Raw genomic sequence first — 20829 nt, 5'->3', positions numbered from 1 at the left:
CTCAACGCTGATTGTCACTGTGTGCTGATGAAGTGCTTTAAAAAAGGCCATGTGTCTAGAACTGGAGATTGGAGGAGAGCTCTGTGTATTCCATTTAACTCGAGTTGGAGATTGAAATTTCTCTTGAAACTCAGAAATAATGAGCTGGACCAGTGCCAGAACACAGCAAGATTTGAGTGAAGTGAGTGATGTGCCCCATGTGTTATGGTGGGAGATTCAGCGTGTACGCTGTTCAGGGCCTCTACCTCCATACTAATTTTTTTAGTTTTGCTCACACAGATCGAAATTTAATGTTGTCCTATTGTACAATATTCAAATAATCCGTGCTATAGTTTAAGTTGCCGCTCTGTGTTCAAGTTGCCGCATTTGTTATTTTGAATTTGACTAATCCCCTAGTTGTATTAATGCAGGGGGGAAAAAAATTGTTTGTCAGGCTAAATTTTTCACAGATGGATTATTTCATGTTGAATTAAGTAAAACTAATCTGACATGTCAGATAACCTTGCAAAAAAAAACAGTTAAGAACTGGATTTGAGAGTTTGTCAAATTATTCTTGACAAAAAAAAAATCCAGCATCGGGAAATAATTAGTAGAAGCTCAAATCATTTTAAAGCGGCATTTCCATGATGATTTATTTGTTGGCTTTCTTTGAAAACCAGAAAAATGTCAACTAAGATAACTGTCTATCCACTGGTATTACCTCTACGGAGAAAATCCTAGTTATATGACAAGCAAGGAGGTTAGGAGAGAATGATTATCTGAACATTAAAAAAATGGAACTAAAATCTGTTCATAAAGATTGAAGGAAAGCTATCATAATTCATGGGTGCTTTTAAAATAGGATCTTCTGCCAGGTTGAAAATTATCCTGCTCTGGTTACGATTCTGCACAGAGCTGGAACAAATTGCCGGAATGTTCTTGCAGATCTTGCTTGATAATACATTCTCAATATAGAACATAAGAACTGTAGGCCATTCTGTCTATCAAGCCCGCTGCACCATTCACTAGGATAATGGTGGTCTTTCAATGCCATACATTTAGGTTTAGCACAGAGCAATTAGAGCTTCACATTAACACAAAACTTGTATTAGGTACAACTAAGATTGAGGGATGAACTGACTCTGAAAGCAAGAGAGGCTACCTGCTACAAAGAATCAGATTCCTCATCGTTTCAGTGTTGACAGTTAACTTCTGTGCATTCCTGCAATATCAGATTTGTTACATTTAAAATGAAACAAAAACTTAAATTTACTTCATTACCTTTAACCACTTTGGAACATCTCAAAGGAGCTTTCAGCTTACAAAGTACTCTTCACATGTAGTTGATATTGAAATGCAGGAAATGTGGCAGCAGGTTAATGCACAGTAGTCTCCTACAAGTAACAGTATGACATCTTCGGTGATGTTGTTTGAAAGAGGAATCCTGGCCAGATCACCAAGGAGGGCTCCTGTGCTCTTAAAGTAATGGTAGGGGATCTTTTAAGATATACTCTTGAGTGTGCGGACAGGGCATTGACTTGCCATTTCTTGCAAAATACTGCATATCTGACGATTGAACACTCCCCTGGTCCTATACTGGAGTATTAGTTGAGATTTTATGCCCCACCCTGGAGTAGGACATAAATTCACAACATTCCAACTGAAAATAGAAGTGCTACAATTAAGCCATGACTAGATCCTGGTAATACATTTGTGGCACTCACTTGATGATGCTCCAATCATTGCATGGTTGCGCCATATGTATGCCAGGGAGTCCAAGATTAATAATTTTTAATGCACTGATAATAACATTGTATGAAGCAAGAAGTTATCTTTCTTTTGAAGGAAAAATGAAATTGTTATACTTATCTTGACATCCATAACATTTTGATCCATTTATTTTTTGAAAAGCTATGAATTTTAATAAATTGAGTTTAATTTATTAATAAAATAGCTTGTACATAGAAACATTGGAATAGAAGGTCAAGTGATTTATGTATACAGTCACCATAGATTTATCAGTTCGTTGGGCTGCTCTGTCATGAGAGCGAATGAGCCATGATGGTGGTTTAACCAGAGGGTCACCATGCCTCAGACAAGTGAAGAGGTTGAGAAGGAAAATCCTTCATGCCACCTTCAGGTGATGTGGGAATTGAATCCACACTGTTGGTGTTGTAAACCAACTGTTGGAAAGCAGCCAGCCATTCAGCCAACTAAGGTAAACATTATGGATCTGCTCCTGGGCCTGGCCAGGCTGGCAATAAACAGGTCCTGGTAGTGAGCTGTGGAAGGGGTCATCTCTGCCGACTGCCTGCCTCCTTACAATGATTACATTTGAGCCCAGGTGTCATTGCAGAGGAAGAACATGGTGTCCAATACTTTTGACACCTTTAGAAAGGGAATGGAGTGCTTTATTTCTCTCTCCAAACTCCATTTTGATTTAGTCCCTTCCTTCTCTACCTAAACACACTCACCCCCTTATTTTATCTATGACAGCATCACCCAAAATAGGCTTTGCTTGTTGATGTTTCAGTAGCCACATGGGAGTTTTCGCGACGGTGGGAAAAAATGTATAATAAAGCCTTTGCACAATGGTGTCTTTTTTTTTTAAACTGTGTCACAACATAAAATATATTTTAAAAAAAGAAAAAAGAAGTGTTGATAGGGTCCTCCTGTGGTGCAAAAGAAAAGAAGCTGAAATGATCAGATAACAGATCATTTGTTTCTGCTGCAATGGGTGCAATTTTCTCCAACATAACAACTGATATATTAGCCCTCAAACAAAATAACAATACCATGGACAGTAATATCAGTGTGGCACCCACATGATCACAAAACTCAGATTTTCTTAAACAATCTCTTTAGGTCACTAATAAGGGCTAAGGAGTTTCTAACTGTGACACGTGACATTTCTATTTTATAGCCCAGCTAACAGCATGAAGCAGTTGTTTACTTCTGGCATGAGAAGCAGGCTGCTGGTTAGAACTAGCCTTCCCTTGTCATAAAGATTTTCATCTGAGCATTACCTCAGATCTAGTTTTTTTTCCATGAACTATCTTTTCATGTTTAAAATACCAAGCAGTTGTTGCATACATAATAAATGACGAGCACATAAAATAATTTCCAGTACTAAGCTGGTCAGGAGTAACTTTCCTTTAAAAATAAACAAACCTACTTCTTCCTTTGCTTTTTTCTAATGACAGAAGTTGGCTCGTCTACTTTATTTTATTATTTTCAACCGGATCAACTACCTTCTGAATGAAGCAATTCATCTGTTAGTTCTTGTTTACATGAATCTCTTTGAAATGCCAGCTGCATTCAGACGAATTTGCTGTTGTATATTATTGCAAATTGGTCACACATGCTAACTTGGTACCTCTCCTAAACAAAAACAGAAAGTCCTGGAAAGACTCAGCAGGTCTGACAGCATCTACAACGAGAGACAGACTTGTATCCAATTGAATATGATTTTTCTCTGAGGAAATGTCATATTTGACTCAGTGTTGGGCCAAACCCTTGAAAACAGCAGTTGGAAATCCAGATCCACCCCCATTTCCGTGAGATGTAATTTTCACCTGAAGGCAAAAAGGGATAAGTTGCAACTCGAGAATGAGGGAAATCTAAATTTAGCAGTGCTGATCTAAAACAAAACTTCTTGTTTTGGCTATGCAGTCCACGAGTCAAAAATATATGAAGGAGATGGAAATGGTCATGATGTGTGGATAAGGTCTCTAGAACTGTTAAACCATAAGGTTATTTAAATTACCTGCTCTTCAATTTTTTTTTGTTTGAAAATAAACCCTATGTCAGTGAGTGCTGAAAAAATATGGTTTAGAATTTATATAAGCTGTCTATTGACGAGGACTGTCATTACATCATTATTAATGCTTGGCTAATTTCCAGTCTGGATTTATTCCAGTAGGGTTCCTAAATTGACAGTTTGATTCACAATTCAGTAAGGTTAAAAAATAATCAGTTGCCTTTGATTTTGGTTTATGAAGTGTTTTGAGTGGGCTTTCATGAATGGGAGTGTTTCTTTAATGTAAGCAGGGTTAGAATAGATATTAAGCTATTTGTTATATCTCATTTTCCCAGGGCTTCTGAGGTTTGGGTCATGGTCCATTCTGGAGGTGTTAAAATTGGGGGGGTGGGGGGAAGTGTGGTGTTAGGGCAAAGAGTTGGTGATTTGGCATTTAGATGGTATGGAGGAGACATTGATGTGGACGTCAAGGGTATCTTGGGGGACTAAGGTGGGCCTTCTCATGAGTACTCTCTGGCACTCAACAACCCCTGCCATGGTGTCCAGGAGCCCAATGCCAGCAAATCCCTGTGTATTACTCCACCAGAGTAGGAACCAGGTTCAATGGGGCTCATTTTCTCTGAGATAGATGCAGAAGCTGAGTAAGTTCCCAACCTCTGCTACCTGCTTCAGGAGTGAAAAATCTGCCTGTTACTTTGTCTCTCCCTTCACAGATGCTGCTGTATCCGTTGAATATTTACAGCATTCTTATTGTTATTTTACTTTTTTTCACATTCTCTTTTATTTAGTATTTCTCCTTATCTTTATATTTGAAAGTCCAAATGAATCAATTGGTGTATTGAAATAAATTTTGTACAGGGACCTCAACAATATTTTAACACATTTTTTAATAAGTTTATTCACACTGAGTGGGCTAAAGTGACAGTTACTAACCGCAATTAGACACTAACAGATCACATTTAACCCAGGATTAAAGAAGGATCATTGATTGAATGAATGGCCATTCTTAATCATTGACCTTTGTGATAGTACCTTACATTGGCTAAATCTACACAAAAACATTATCCGAAAACAAGTTTATTATCCAGAGGAAGACATTTCTGGTGCACCATGTGTTTACCTTTTAAGAATTTAAATTTGACTTGTACCATGGATTGTATATTCTACTGCCAAGCTCAGTGCTGAGTCACATGTTTCAAGTTAAGCTATGGATTAATATGGGTGCTTCTGCATGACAAACTGAAAGACAACAGGAATTCTAATAAGCAAAAGAAACACTGACTTGATTGGAAAGAACCTTAACTTAATCACAGACATGAAGATGCAGTATCCCATATCAGCCTAACGATCGGCACAGTAATTCTCTCCATAAGTGCATCAATCGTTTGCTCTGGTGCTGAATTCTTATGCCGGCTTAAAGATCCTTTTACTGTCCCAAGAACCGCCCCACCCTCAAGAAGAGGGGGCAGTTTTGAAATGTCAAATTCTACATTTCGCTGAATTTACCCTGTTTATTGTTTCTCAAAGAAAGAATAGAATTCAAACATCTGTCAATAATATTGGACTAATTGTGAAGATATTTATGCATAGTCAGGAAAGCTTAGAGGGCATTCCAGGGTCATAAGAAAAAAACTGATATCCAAATATTACTTTTGAATATACTGGTAAGTCAGCTTGTCTTAAATATTCCTGACTTTAGCACCAGGTGTGCTGAGCTTTTCCATGGGAAGTGATGTCTAATATCTCACTGAGCTGAAGGTTGGGCTCAAACAATTCATAGCTGCCCGAGTTTAAAGAGGAGGGATGTCCTGATACAGTTTTTAAAAAGGCTGCAATCCTCATCAGGAAGCTGTCTTCTCCATACGGAAGTGGACTAGAAAAGGAGCGGGAAGACCCGGACAAGAGTTTCCTCACACTTTGGATACTGAGCAGAATTCCGCCTTCACAAATTTAAAAAGTTTACACATTCCACATCAATAGCCCAATTGTCCTCTGGTATCATGGTATGCTTTTTTTTCACCTAATTAACAAATGTATCATTTTGAAACTGTTGCTTCTTAACATAATCAATAAACTTTCAAAAATTGCAACAAATTGATGATTGCCTTTATTATTAATTAACTGTGATCACACACTCCCCCCGCCTCCCCCGCAAACCAAAACATCGCCAAGGAAGAGAGAGATCCCCAATGACTGGAAGCTCTTGAAAACAGCTAAGCTGGATTGTGGGCTGTTGGCTCCAGGCAGAGAGGCTCCAGTGATTTGTGGGAGGGATGACAGGTCAATGTTGAGGCAACTCAGTGCCATTGCCATGAGGCTGATCATCTCCTGTCTGCGGGCTCTTCAATGAGCCATGCGGTATCCATGGGAGGAGAGGGTCGTGCAGAATGCACTGGGTGCTTTCACACACAGTCTCACCCTGGGCAAAGGCAAAATGTCTGAGGTGGAAAGTGACCCCTAACTCATCCCCTAAGTGTCTCAGTTGGCCTTTGTGAGGATGACAGATCTGCCAACTTTCCCATTGCTGGCAAAAATGGCAGCACACCAGGAAGACATCGACCAGCCACAGCAGACAGCTTCCAACTATCACATTGCCAGGCTTTCTGTCTCCTTGTGCTTTGCCCAGAGTGCTGACAAAATTCTGCATCAGAAAGAACAATTTCTTTCGAACATTCAGTTGATGAACTTAGCTGAAATGTAATGTGGCTCTTTTCTGAGGTGAATTCCTCCCCGCCTTGGATTATGTTTCAAATACACTAACAACTGTAATATCCATGTGTAATCTATATATTTCAAAAGCAACAGAACCCAATTGAACAGGTTTAGACAATACTAATCATGTAATGAGTATTAAATAAAAATACAAAACCGTGATTCGTGCATGAAATTAAATGCATGTTGGCATAAGTATTGGCATTAAAACATGACGAGTTGAAATTATTGCCTTATTCATAAATGCTTTTAGATTCATGGGTGAACTAATTTTTTAAGAAGTTCAGCAATATAACATGGATTTTATAGTGAAGAAAATGGAAAAGACATCGATCACATTTATAGGTTGCACCATGTGCGGCCATAACATTGAAATATTGTTCCCAAGTACAGAAGAAGAAGAAGAATTTAACAGTTTGCAATAGCTTGTCTACTTTTGCCTTGACGTAAGGGAACATTGAAAATACATTTTTACAATCTGCGGTTGTATGCCCTTTTACAAAAAGCTACTTCATGCTAACTTGAATTGATATTGATACTCTCAATGGATTCTTGGATTTACTCTTCATTTTAGTTTTCTGTTCACCAGGGTATTTTGGAATTCAATTTCCTGAGCATAAGTGTGCTGACAGCGAACAAGTTAATTTTTTACAATTAAGTTTTACAGCATTCAGATGGAAACCAGTTCATTAAAAGAAAGAAGGAATTGCTTTTGTGGGAGATTTGTATCACATGCTATTCAATTGAGAGAAATTTACTGCAGAGTTAATATACTTTGACCTGTAATCTTAATGTAGTTATAATCTCCTTTCTCACCTTCAATTTAGTGAGGTGTCATTTTTGCATTACACATATCCTGTAGAATGGAGCAGAGAAAGAGAAGGTTATAAAGGATTGTGGCTAGCAATGGTATCTTCTGTGTTTGAATGTTTTAGATGGGATTCCATCTTTACTGAGTGTTCTGTTGGCTAACCAGTCTACAGTCTTCTCCTGTGCATGTGATGAGAGTTCTTCATCTAGAAGCCATGGGAGATTGGCAGATATCCATTTCTCAGTGTTCATCCCAGGAAGGCATCTGTGTACTTCTGTAGGTGAGTCATTCATCTGTTGATCCCAGATGGGCAATTTTGGTGAGAAAAATATCAACCCCAATCTGTTGATCTCTTCGTACATCATTTGCAGATTTATATTGCCACTGGTAGACTTATGCTAAGAAATCAATTAATCCAGCTTTTTTTGAGTGAATTATCATCCTATGTTGGCTAGGTTCAGGTTGTCCAGTGTTTTAACTGTTGGGATATATCATACATCATGTAAGCTTTTGAATGCACAGGAGATGTCACTTCAGTTACAATTGGTCTCAAATCATTTTTGTTGCAGGTATAGATGATATAGTGTGGCACTGGAGGAGCACAACAGGCTAGGCAGCATCAGAGGAGCAAGGAAGTTGACGCTTTGGGTCAGGACCCTTCTTCAGAAATGCTCCAGAAGTGTCCCAAACTGAGATGTCAACTTTCCTGCTCCTGTGACGCTGCCTAGCCTGCTGTGTTCCTCCAGATCCACACTGTTATCTCTGACTCCAGCTTCGGCAGTTCTTACTGTCTCTGGTTTTTGCTGCAGGTTTGCCTTTACCAAACAGTGCATCTGCTGCTTCGCTGATGCTTGAAGCTTGGAAGCCATGAAGTTCATCGATACCAAAACTACTGCTAAACTTTGGGTGGGAAGCAATTGTTCCAGCAACAGTGTGAAGTGCCAGCATTTGACATCACAACTTATCACTTTGTCTTTGAAACTGGGAACTGTGGTGCTACACCAGGCTGTGGCTTGTTCTCCCTGACTCTAAGGGTCAGAAAGTCATAGTGATGAGTTGGATGCCACACCTCTTTCACTGATCACGTGAAACTACACCCTGATGTAAATTCTTAGCAAATTCTCTTAGCTCAGGTCAAAGGCAACAGATGATCTGTGCATTGATGAAGAACTTAATAAATGTGTAGCAGAAGCAGTTACTACCACTGACTAACTCACAAAATGTGTATGGGATAACATTAAGTTGACCTTTGGGATTGAGCCAATTGTTTATAAGAACTGTGTTCTCAGCACCTTGCTGGATTATTGTGAAAGATGAATGACTTCTAGGTCTCAAGAAAACAGGATTCAACAGTTTTGAACTTCAATGCCTGTGGTGTCCTATGAATATACGGAGGTTTGGGGGGAGTGGGGTGGTCCCCAATTTACGAATGTCCAGCTTACAAAAGCTTGTACTTAACATGATCCCATGGTTTTAATTTTAAACATCCAACATATGACCAGTTCCTGCACTGACAAACAGCTGCTTTCTAATGTCCTGCATTGTGCTCTGACTCGCAAACAAGTCAACTTGCAGTGGACTCTGGAATGGAGCCCATTCACAACCCAGGAGCTGCCTGAATATTTACAGGACAGAATCATGAATGTGGCAGTCCTCTCAAAGGCACAACTCCTTTGAGAAGCACAACTGACTCTGTTTGAGAGTGAACATTGAGTTACATTGGCTTAGGCATATTTGCAGGAGGGAAGACAGCCTCAACACTCAGGAACCTCTTATAGCGTGAGGTTATGGGACCCAGACGACCAATAGGACATCCAAAGCACTCAGTCAAGGACGTTTGCAAGCACACCGAGGCCTTAAAGAATGATTATTGTACCTGGGAACCACTAGCTAAAGACAGAGGACAATAGCAACATGTCCTGAGATTCTGTGCTCCAGAACAGTGGTCAATGGGTATCGTGTCTTAGTAATAAATATCAATACTGTGAACAACAACAGCCCAAAATGTCACTTGGTACCTTTCTAGGTACTACATGTGGCAGAATCATTTTATCAAGGACTGACAACTTCAGTCAGCAGCAAAGGTGCATTGTTGGAGTAATCACATTTCATAATTGGAAGTGCAGCAGAACTGTAATCCTCACTTTTCTCAGTGAATAATGCAACCAGGATTTAAATTATTAGCACTCAACTTGTCTATAATAAGTCGTGTTTCACTTTCTTCCCATTCAGATTGGGAAGATGTGAAAAGTAAAAAGTTGACTATCGTGCTCCATCACATTGTGATATGGTCCATGTGCAATTTTGAACGTTCAAAAAAATTTCATTGTCACACCACAAGCAGTGCATATGTGACTTCACATACACAAACAATTTCAGTAATCATTTATACACTGATTCCAAACCTCCTATTGCGATAATTCTCAACATGCAATTGAGAGCCACTGCCAAAGTTGTGTGACTATTTTATTCTTTTAAATAATGCTGCAAAAAAAAACACCATAGCTGGAATCTTCCCAGTCCCACAACGAAATGGGCACCGGTGAGTCAATTAATGAAATGGGCTGAGAGCAGTAAGAAGTGAGATTCTCAACATCAAGAAAAAAAGTCCAATCTCCCACCTGTCATTTTACCAGCAAGGTAAGAATCTTACTAGTGAGCAGCAAAAGGGTTATTTGCATTCATTAACACTTCAGTACTCTTCAAATAGCAATTTGCATGCAGGGGCAGACACCCAATTTATACAAAGCATGGTTCATCTCAGGGATCTTAGCTTGCTTTCTTAGCCCTACTCTGCATTGTGAATCCTTGAATGGTCACAGCATCTGTTTTGTCTTGCCTTGCCTTTTGACACAGAAAGCCAGATACCTTGTCATGTTTGGCAGCCTTGAACATTCAAGAGGGACATCGGACACCCAGGGGTTGGTCATTCATCGGTCAGGCAGTGCACAGGAAGGGATAATAGTCTGGGAAGTGATGGAGGATTTGGTGAAAAACATGATGCTGTATGCATTATTGAGAGTAGTAGAGCATGGGCCTTGTTGAGAGATGGATGCAACAGTGGAATTATGTGAGCAGTGGAGAATTCAATTTGATAACTTACTTGAGATAACTTACATGTGAGAAATGCTCTATGAAACTCCCAAAATTTAAAAATCAGCCAATATTTTGATTAAAGTCAGCATTTTAAAAAAATATAAAATTACCAATTAATTCAGTCTTCTTAGCAGTACAAGGCAGGTTGGTTGCTACAGCTTTTGATATGATTCTAAACTATCCATTAGAAGTATCACCGTGACAACCAAGTGCTGCAATTAATAGAACAGAACTGTTGGTTCAATGTAGAACTAATTGCAGAACAAACAAACTTGTTCCATTTTATTTCTATAGAGAGCTGCTTGTAAACATGTGACAATGCAACCATGTTCTGCATTACCTTTCATTAATTCTACTTGGTAAAATTAATTTCTTTCAAACTTACTGCAAAATGAAAATGGATATTTTTAAAAGCCATTAAGCTCCTCCATGGTAAATATACTAAACAAATGAAAAACTCTCATCATCTTTGGCTCTATTCATAGAAGTCCTGAATTAAAACACTAACAACTTTTTAAAAAAATGAACTCTAAAGTGATTTCTTTTTAAAAATCAATAGCTACATACATTATGTCCCTTCTGAACTCCAACAATGACACACGTGATGTATTTAACATGAAGTGTTAAATTAAATTAAGTGTTAACTCTTTAGCTTTTGAAGATACAATTTTACAAACTTGTAATGGTTTCTTTTAACTATTGAAAGTTGGACTAAGACAAAGCAACAATGCTTTACAACACAAGATCACCTTCTAAAATGGAGGTGAGAAAATAAAGGGACAATGCCAGGAGTGTGGGTCTATGGAAAGAGAAACTTCCACCATCTAGACTCCTGTCAAAACCAATGATGGTTTCAGGAAGACATAAATAAGTGCAAAGTATTTAACACTGAGACAATGGCTATCACAGGCAGACCCACCCAAAGAACTATTAGAATGTACATTGGAGCCAGTAATTCAAGCGAGGATATGAAAGATTTTGGACAAGTAATCAAAGTGAAGCTGCTGGGTTCATTTTCTCCATTTGAAAAGGCTGGCATCCAATTCCCAAAGAAACAGTTAGAGTCATCAAGGAAATGAGAATTTTCAACAAATTCATGTTTTGTTGAAGATTTTCACCCTGCACTCATTAGGATAAATCATGAGAACTGTCAATGTAAGGGGAAAACAGCCTTTTATATCACATGAAAAGAAATGTCAATCAATTGGCAAGCCGACTCCAAATAGTTGTATTGTTACCATGGAACTATGGAAGTCAGGTATGTTTATTTTCATTAAAAACCAACTAAGTATTAGAGGTGGGAAGAAAGACTGGCCAAAGTTGGAAGACATGCAATGATACCTCTAGGAATATGCCCAGTAAAAAGTGCCTTCCCTACACACTGTACAAATGAAGTTGTGTTGCAAAAATACAAGTTTTGAAGATACAATTTTACAAACTTGTAATGGTTTCTTTTAACTATTGAAAGTTGGGCTAAAGCAAAGAAACAATGCATTACAATACAAGATCACCTTCTAAAGTGGAGGTGAGACTTATGAAGTGCATTTATGAAGTACACTCCCTGTTTGTTGAGCTGATGATTTCAATTGAGCTATCTGGAAGAGATGCCAGGAAATGTTCATTGCTTCCCTGGGAGTGGGTGGGGTCTGGTGATAGTCGGAAGAATGCAAGAGAAGAGCTGAAGGTGGGTGGGGTGTGGGGGGAAGAGAGTGGCTGCAAAGGAGTGGGGTGGAGTGGTTGGGAAGGAAGGAAGCCAGGTTCTACCAAGTGGCAGATGAAAGAAGCTACCAAAAAAGGGATTGAGAGGTTTGAAAATCTTTCAATACTGGAATACACAGCTAACTGGGAAGCAGAAAAAATGTAAGTCACTGAAAAAATTAATTCCTTTTAAATGGATGTAGAATCTCTAAGTTTATGCTGCACAAACTCAGTAGGTACTATATGATGAAGAAATATTGTTGCCTTTATCATGATAAGGGTTTTGTCAACTGGATAATTTAATAAAGAACAGCTTTATGTGGTAAAGATTTGGTTTAATGGGCAAGGGAGTAGAATAGCAGGTAAGTGGGTGGGTATGTAGAGTGGCAAATAGGTGGGAAAGGGGTATATGTTGGCAGGTTGGTGATTCAGGATGTAAGATAACAGATGGATTAACAGGTAGGTTGCCAGTCGGCTGCAAAGTACCATGGTAATTAGGCACTGGAAGTAGCTGATTGGCTCAGGGGGTATGGTGATAGGTGATGTGAATGCAGGATGGCAGGTACCCATATCTGTATGAGGAAGTAAAAATGGTAGAAGTATGGGTGACAGGCTCAGGTGTCTGCTATGAAAGCATTTAGTCTGTCACTTTGTTAAGGAGGCAAAGTAGCAACTAGATGGGTGACAGTTTGGACTTCACTTCATCTGTCACCTCCCCTGATAATGGCAAAATGTGTGCCCCTGCCAGGAGCAAGGGACTCCCTGATAGTAGTTGGATGAAAACAGAAGATTGTTACCTTTTCCTGTTATTCAACCAAGTACATAGGAGCAGAGGAAGAGGATCCCCAAATGGGTGCTGATGTAGCAGACACAACGCATTAGGGCTCAGAAGTCCAGGGAGTCAGGATATTTAGCTTTACGCTGGAGCGAGGGCTCAGGAAAATCCCTAGGAGAAGATATGTGCCATTCATAGTTCAGTGCAGCCAACAGCAAAGGTGAAGGAAACCTGTATTATCTGTGTGCAGCTAACCAGCCTTAGTATTTGGAGAAAGTTGGAGCAGTGCCAGATTGGTGAAGTTAGTTGCTGGTGAAAAGCTGAAATTGTACCTGTAAATAGGTGTTGTAGTGCAGTTTTCAGAATCCAGGAGTGCAGATCCAATTAGGGGAGTGAACATACCAGAGCATCAGTGGCCATTGAGGTAATTGTGACAAGTTGGGTTTTAAGGGAGTTCCAAGACTGGGACATTGAAAGAGAATCCCTTGCAAAGTTTTAATGAAATCTGATGACCCACTGTGTCATTAATATTTGATGGGTGACTGAGGAATCCACAAGGTTTGTCTTGACCATATTTGCTATTTGATATGCTCTGTGGGGTATTCAGCCAGGTTTCCTGTTTAAGCATATTTACATCAGGTTAATTATGAATTTTAAAATATAAATGATGTATATAAATGTAGATTGTTGCATGATTCTAACTTTATGATTAAAATTTAATGTTGTTTGTTCAAAATTATGGAATCTCATGGCTTTATGCTCTTGGTAAGCACCTGGATCTGCAATTTTGTCTACTTTTTTAAAAAAATGTTATTGGTTTCACAACATAACACATTTCCAAAAACTTGAACACAATCTATTTGAGCACTTCTGAGCAAAGCTGTGCTGTAAGTGGCACTTCATTTAGACAAAATCTTAAGTCTAAAGCCAACACATAAAGGTCCCATGGATTCAAAGGAGAGCCAAGAACACCTCTTGGGTGCCCTAGCATATATTTATCCCTCAAATAACATAACTTAAATATTATCTGGGTCTAAGCTGCTTAGAAAATTGGCTGCCTCATTCCCTGCTTTACATCAGAAATTGTGTTTAGAAGATACTCTATTGGTAAAGTGCTATCAAATGTTCCTGACACTGTGAATAACATTATTGAAACACAAGTCTTTGGTTTCACTCTAACACTTCCCAAAGTTATGGGGTCAGCATGGGGGTAGGCCTGGTAAAATAAATGAACTTGATTCAGTAAACAAGGAGAATTAGTTTCCAGTTATACTCAGGTCAGTAACCATGCGGCACAGATTTAAAAGAGACTGCAGTACCATGATGAAATGTTTGTACGATGTGAGTTACTGCGACATGGGGTGCACTGCCTAAAAATTGAAGGAAATAACATATGAAAGTAAAAGATAGAAGAAAGAGTAAATCATTCATCCCCTGAACCTGCTGTGTCATGACATGACGGCTCTAATGAACAGTCATTTAGACTCCAAATGTTAGCCTGCTCTCTCTCCACGGAGGCTGTCTGACCCGCTGTGATTTCCAGGATTTTGTATTCAGTCCAGATTCCAGCATCTGCAGTAATTTGCTTTTGCAATGGTGGTTAATCTGGTTGTCCTGTTGTCTCCACTTTCCTGCCTGCTCCCATAATCCTTGCTTCAATTGCCAATCAAAAATCTATTCAACTCAGCACTGAATATACTCAGTATCCACCGTTTGAAGGGGATGGCTATCCCAGGCATTAAACACCCTGTAGAAAAGAAAATCTTTTCCATCTCCGTTTAAATGGGAAATCACTTATTCTGAAACTTGGTTCTAGATTTCTCCGCATACGGCCAATTCCTCATCATCTACGTTATGAAGCCCTTAGGATTGTATACGTTCAATAATGTCACCACTCGTCCTTGTAACCTTCAATGACAGTAGTCACAATGTGATCAACCTTTCCTCAGCCTGGGAATCTGCTGAGTAAACCTTCCCCGAACTGTATCCAATGCAAGTAGGTTTCCCCTTCGACAAAGTGACCAAAATGAATGCAATACTCTCGCTGTGGTCTCACTATAGTTTTGTCCCACTCTCTGCCTGGCGGAACGTATTTTCTTCCAGAGTCACATTCCTTAAAGTCAGGAAAAGAAACTCCCAGCTCTGACTAAATGAAACTGTTCGAAATGCAAGCACTTTGGTAAGTAAGTGAGGTGATTTCGGATTATGTATTGACGCCCACTTGAGAGGCAGGAACAGGTTCCATTAAAGAGGCCATGCGTTTAACAAAGTAACCCCCACGTCTATTCGCCTACTAGGCAAGTATTGCACAGGACTCAAGAAATAGTCAAACAATTCATAAGATGCCAACTTCCCAAGTGCATAGAAATTAGCTCAAATTAGCTATGTCATTACTAAAAATTGATAGTCGGGTGAATTTATTCTAAGGAACTATTCGACTTGGAGTAACTGTCTTTATAGAGTAGGATGCGTGCCAAAAAATAAAAATCTTCCGTTATAATCTTCAAACTTGCGTGAAATGAATCGCAATCTTCTTCTCGTTTCATGATGAAACAAAAAAAAATGCCCTGCACTAAGGCACTGGCAGACCGCTCTCGCTCCCAGAGGCCGGGAGGCAATGGGCTCAGGCAACCAGATCACGTTATCATCTAAACTGCGCTCCAACTTCATTTGTTTCCACCATCTGATCATTCTGCAGACCTCCTCTTCTGCTTTTGAACAATTCAAACCGCACTTGATGCGGCAGAAGAGGGCGGAACAAAGCTGTTCCTCAATTTCTATCATCAAACCGCCTTCTTCGATCTGCACGGCAGAAGGTGACCCAGATCACACAAACACTTTATTTCAAATCCTTCCCTTTCTCATCGCAGATTCTTTCGTAAACTAGCTCCAAATGACATTCAGATGAATTTGAATGTAATCAGACCCCTCTCCTGCCCCAGATGGTCAGACTGTACTCTCAAGATTATTCCTCCAAAAAAAAGAAAATCTCTTTTATTGCCTCCTCCCGTCCATTCCGGCGGATTTCCTACATCACCGCTGGCTGAGATTTGAATTCAAATCTGAACCGCACGCAAAAGACATCTCCAGACCATCGCTTTTACAGTCTCACATTAAGGTGTTTCCTTTTAAAGTTAAAAGGTTTGGAGTTCTAGTCTATGACTGCTCAGGTATATCTGAAAGAGGGTTTAATTATTTGAAGGTCTGGGATGGCTACATATGATGTCTATGCTATATTATCAGAAATATGGACGTGAATAATTTAGGGTTGCTGTACTTACACTGAGCAGCGATGAAGAGTAGCAAACATAGGGGCCGGGCGGGCTTTCCACTCACTCTTGAAGTGTTAGAGAAAGCCATGATTTTGAAAGGAAAGCATCCTGTAGCTTTGGGAGCAGTGTGAGATTTACCCGGTCCTGGTGTCTCCCGATATCCTCACGCAGCTCTTGGACGGATGCTGCAGCTATGGAGCGGTCAGTCTAGAGGCGGCACCTATTACCTTCTCCCAGTTCATTGTAAGGACCCCGGGCTATTTTCTAAACCCGCTACAGATCTCAATGTTCAGCGGACTGGAGTTCACTCAAGTTGGCCGTTTCTTTCTGCAGTCTTAATCCTGGCAAGACAAAGCATCCCGTTGTTTCTCTGTGCGCTGCCCTATCTTTGTGCACAGCGGCCAACCAGCCAGTCCCTGGAATAGATAACGCGTTGCTATGTTTCCCACTAACAGAAGCCGTGCATGACCTTTACAACTTAGAGCTTACCCTTCAACTTGATCTGATCGCCGAGCACCCAATGTTTCAAATTATTTTGTGTTGCTAAAAAAATGCTTCATACGCAGGGCGCATAATTTCTCTTTAAGTCATCAACTATTTTGGCCGGACCTTAAGTGGGAACGAGTGTTGAGGAGTGATAAAGGCAGGGGTTAAATATACCCTCAGACTTTTGAACATCCGAGTTATTTAAACGTGATAATGGGAACTGCAGATGCTGGAGAATCCAAGATAACAAAGTGTGGAGCTGGGTGAACACAGCAGGCCAAGCAGCATCTCAGGAGCACGAAAGCTGAGTTTGGATTGGGCCATTATTACTCACAGTGCAGTTTGGTGGATTTGGAATTCCTGACTAACTAACTGCAAACATGTCACGGAAATTTATCCGCAAGGTAGAACCATTCTGCCACTGTCAGAGCCGCGGAATATTTGGACAATGTGCGAGCTATCGGATCAATTACTGATTGTGGATTCAGGTTGTTTCTTCCCATTACAGTTTAAAAATAGGACATTGAGCCGATCCGCTACAACGTCCAGCGAAGTCGGTCCAATATAGTGTCTCGAAAGGAATTTCCCTCCATTATTCTGGCGAGAGTTTAACAGGTGCTTTTGACCTCTCTTTGCAAAGGAGGTATTCCTGATGTCAATCCTGAAATGACGACGTAGACATTTAAACATGTGCTGGTCCTTATCAGTTCTTGGATAAATCTTTTAAACAAACCCATGTAATTGTTATTTCATATACAACTATGAAAATAATCTGCCCCACTGTCTTTGTGTTGCAGAGTCACCCAATTCATCTTCAGTCTGGAAGTGTAACCCTGAGGTCCCAGCTCCAGTTGTTTTAATTCTCTGTCCCATTTGTTCCTTGACCATACGGTGTTCCACCTTCTGAAAAAGGTGGTAGAAACACAATCTTTGAATATTTTTAAGACAGAAGTAGGTAGGTTCACGTAGATGGATTGCAGTTTTGAAGGACAGTCATAGGAGACAGGAAAGGTCAACTCTACTTTCCACAGGTAGTGCCAGACCTGTGTGTTTCTCCAGCATTTCTATTCCAGAGAAGCAGAACCTCATTCTTTCCATTAGGCATGTCACACTTTCAGACTTAAAGTTTTTAATATGGTCAGGTTGTTGTTGGTGCTAATTTTACTAACTGTGCATAACTCCGTAAAATTCATCTTTTGTACCTCTACTTGTCCTGTTACCATCTTTTTTTTTGTCTTGGATCATCATTTCTCCCACCTCTTACCTTATCATTGACCCTTTTCGGTCTCCTGTTCTGCAACCCTGCTCCTTTGATGCTTCTGAGCTTGCTTAGAGTCTGTTATGTCTTTAACTTTGCCCCCACCCCCAGTTCTGATGAAGGGTCATTACCCAAAAGCCTTGTTTTTTTCCTCACTCCATTAGTGGTGCCACAAATTTTCTGTTTTTACTTCAAGTTCTGTGTTTCTTTCAGGGGCTAGATGATACAAAATCAAATAAATACAAAACAAATATACAGTCAGAGTCATACAGCACAGAAACAGACCCTTCAGTCCAGCTAGTCCATGCCAACCATGTTCCCAAATTAAACTAGTCCCACCTGCCTACACTTGGCAAGCCTTTCCTATTTCTTCCAAACCTTTCCTGATCATGTACTTATCCAAATGCCTTTTAAACATTTTAACTGTACCTGCATCCTTTACACATTAACCACTAAATAAAAATGCCCCTCATTTCCTTAACTCTTTCCCCTCTCACTTTAAAAAATATGCCCCCTAGTTCTGGACTCCTCCACTTTAGGAAAGAGACCCTTGCTATGCACTTTGTCTCTACCCCTCATGATTTGATAAACTTCTATAAATGTCACTCGTCAACCTTGTACACCCCAGTGAAAAAAATCCCATTTATTTTATAGCTCAAAGACTGTCCATTCCGAACAAAATCCTGGTAAATCTTTTCTGAACCTTCTCTGTTTAACAATTTCCTTCCTATAACAGTGCATCCAGAGTTGCACACGGGCAGCACGGTGGCTCAGTGATTAGCACTGCAGTATCACAGCGCCAGGGACCTGGGTTCAATTCCAGCCTCAGTTGACTGTCTGTGTGGAGTTTACACATTCCCCCCGTGTCTGCGTGGGTTTTCTCCGGGTGCTCCGGTTTCCTCCCACAGTCCAAAGATGTGCAGGCTAGGTGGATCGGCCATGCTAAATTGCCCGTGGTGTTCAGGGGTGTGTGGGTTATAGGGGGATGGTTCTGGGTGGGATGCTCCAAGGGTCAGTGTGGACTTGTTGGGCCGAAGGGCCCGTTTCCACACTGTGGGGAATGAAAAAAAACTCTAGAAGAGACCTCACCAACATCCTGTTGGAATCTCAGCATGACATCCCAACTCCTACAGTCTGAGCAATGAAGTTAAGCATGCTAAACATCTTAACCACCCTGCGTACCTGTGATGCAAATTTCAAAGAATTATGTATCTGAACTTCTACATGTCCCTGTTCTACAACACCACCCAGGACCCTAACATTGATTGTATAAGTCCTGATCTTGTTTGTTTTACCAAAATGCAATACCTCATGTTTATCCAAATTAAACTCCAACTGCTTGTCTTCAGCCCATTGACCCAATTGATCAAGGTCTCTTTGTAATCCTAGATAACCTTCTTCACTGTCCATTTTACAACCGATTTTGGTGTTATCTGCAAACTTATTAACCATGCCTCCTATATTCTCATGCAAATCATTTACATAAATGAAAAACAGAGTTGACCTAATACAGATTTCTGTGGAGCACCACTGATCACAGGCTCCAGTCCTGAAAACCATCCTCTGCCACCTCCCTCTGTCTCCTCCCATTAAGCCAGTTTTATATCCAATTGGAAAGCTCACCCAGAATCCCACGTGATTCACCTTTAAAATTATGTTACCATGCAGAACCTTAAGGCTTTACCAAAGTCTGAGTACACAATATCTATGGCCCTGTCCTGAATCGTTTTGGTTACTTCCTCAAAAAACTCAGTCATGTTTATGAGACACAATTTCTATCGTATAAAATCAAATTAATTGTCCCTACTCATTCCTTGCCACTCCAAATGCTTGTTCAGGAAAGGTAAAGCCCCTCATGATTAAAATTGATACACAATCCCCTCCCACACACCAGCCCCACTGCATTAAAGCAGGCGTAGATGATAATTAAACCCAAAACACCCAGAGAAGCTTGCCTCACCTTGCCTAATCACTTAAACTGTCATGTTAAATGAAAAAAAATCTCCGATATTCACTTTATAAGTAATAAGAAACAATTTATTTAACCCTAACAGTGAACACATTAAACAGAATTACTAACAACTGAACAATTCCCCCTTAACTACTAACTATGCCCTAACTGAACTAAATCGGTATGCTGTTCCACGAAACACAAGTTCCACTTATATAAACCCAAGCAATAAGAAAATAAATTAAAACTTAGTCTCTCAAAGTCTATGTGCCTTTCTTCTGCTGCTCTCGCTGTCAGGGATATTTTCTGTGAAGTCTTACATGAGGACTCTTAGCTAGAAATGCTATGGTATCTTTTATAGATAGATGGCATTTTCTTAGAAAGCTTAGTGATTTCTTATGAGAGCAAGGTGCTTATTTCTTAGATGGCAGCTCATTCTCATGCCAATTTTGAAAAAAACCCTCCTTATATACTATAGATGATATCAAATTTCCTTATAAAGCATTCATCCAAGGTTGTCAAAACCATCATATTTAAATTCAATTGGCTTTCAATCACTAAATGCTTGGTTTAAATTAATTGGCTGATTCCAGCAAGTTGCCAAAACATCAAAATAAGCCTACAGTTTCCAATCACACAGCCAGGTGATACATGTTTCAATTTCAGAACTGTCTGTACCCCTTCAGCTGCTTAGACACATCTTCTGTATAAATCTAAGCTTAGAAAAGTACTTTACCTCTTAAAAGGAGTCACACACTTCGTTTTACACAAATTCTGGCTTCCTGCCTTCCAATTCACAACAACTCGACACAACTTCATAACAGCATCTAAATCCGATCTTTCAGGAACACCTCCAACAGCTTACCCACCAATGTCAGACATATAGGTCTACAGTTCCCAGGCTTCTCCTTTGAACACTTCTGAAAGAAAGGCACAACATTAGCCACCCTGCAGCCCTGCAGCACCTCATGTGTGGTTAAAGATGATACAAATATTTCTGCTAAGGGCCCCACAATTTCCTTCCTAACAAT

General features: G+C 39.9%; 1 protein-coding gene across 4 annotated transcripts in view; it reads right to left on the bottom strand.

The window, feature by feature from the left end:
• Positions 1-16494, bottom strand: part of crb1 (crumbs cell polarity complex component 1) — a 114710-nt gene extending 98216 nt beyond the window's left edge. For all 4 annotated transcript variants that reach the window (XR_009446054.1, XM_059647789.1, XM_059647790.1 and 1 more), the window contains exon 1: positions 16113-16494. Coding sequence is in view for 3 of the 4 variants with exons in the window: in XM_059647789.1 (XP_059503772.1) it covers positions 16113-16191 (79 nt within the window). In the remaining variant the exon portion in view is untranslated. The remainder of the gene's footprint in view (positions 1-16112) is intronic.
• Positions 16495-20829: the final 4335 nt, after the last annotated feature.

The sequence above is a fragment of the Stegostoma tigrinum genome, chromosome 8, assembly GCF_030684315.1.
Source record: "Stegostoma tigrinum isolate sSteTig4 chromosome 8, sSteTig4.hap1, whole genome shotgun sequence".
Classification (NCBI taxonomy): domain Eukaryota; kingdom Metazoa; phylum Chordata; class Chondrichthyes; order Orectolobiformes; family Stegostomatidae; genus Stegostoma; species Stegostoma tigrinum.
Note: the sequence above shows the minus strand (reverse complement) of the source record. Positions and strands in the feature narration are given on the sequence as shown.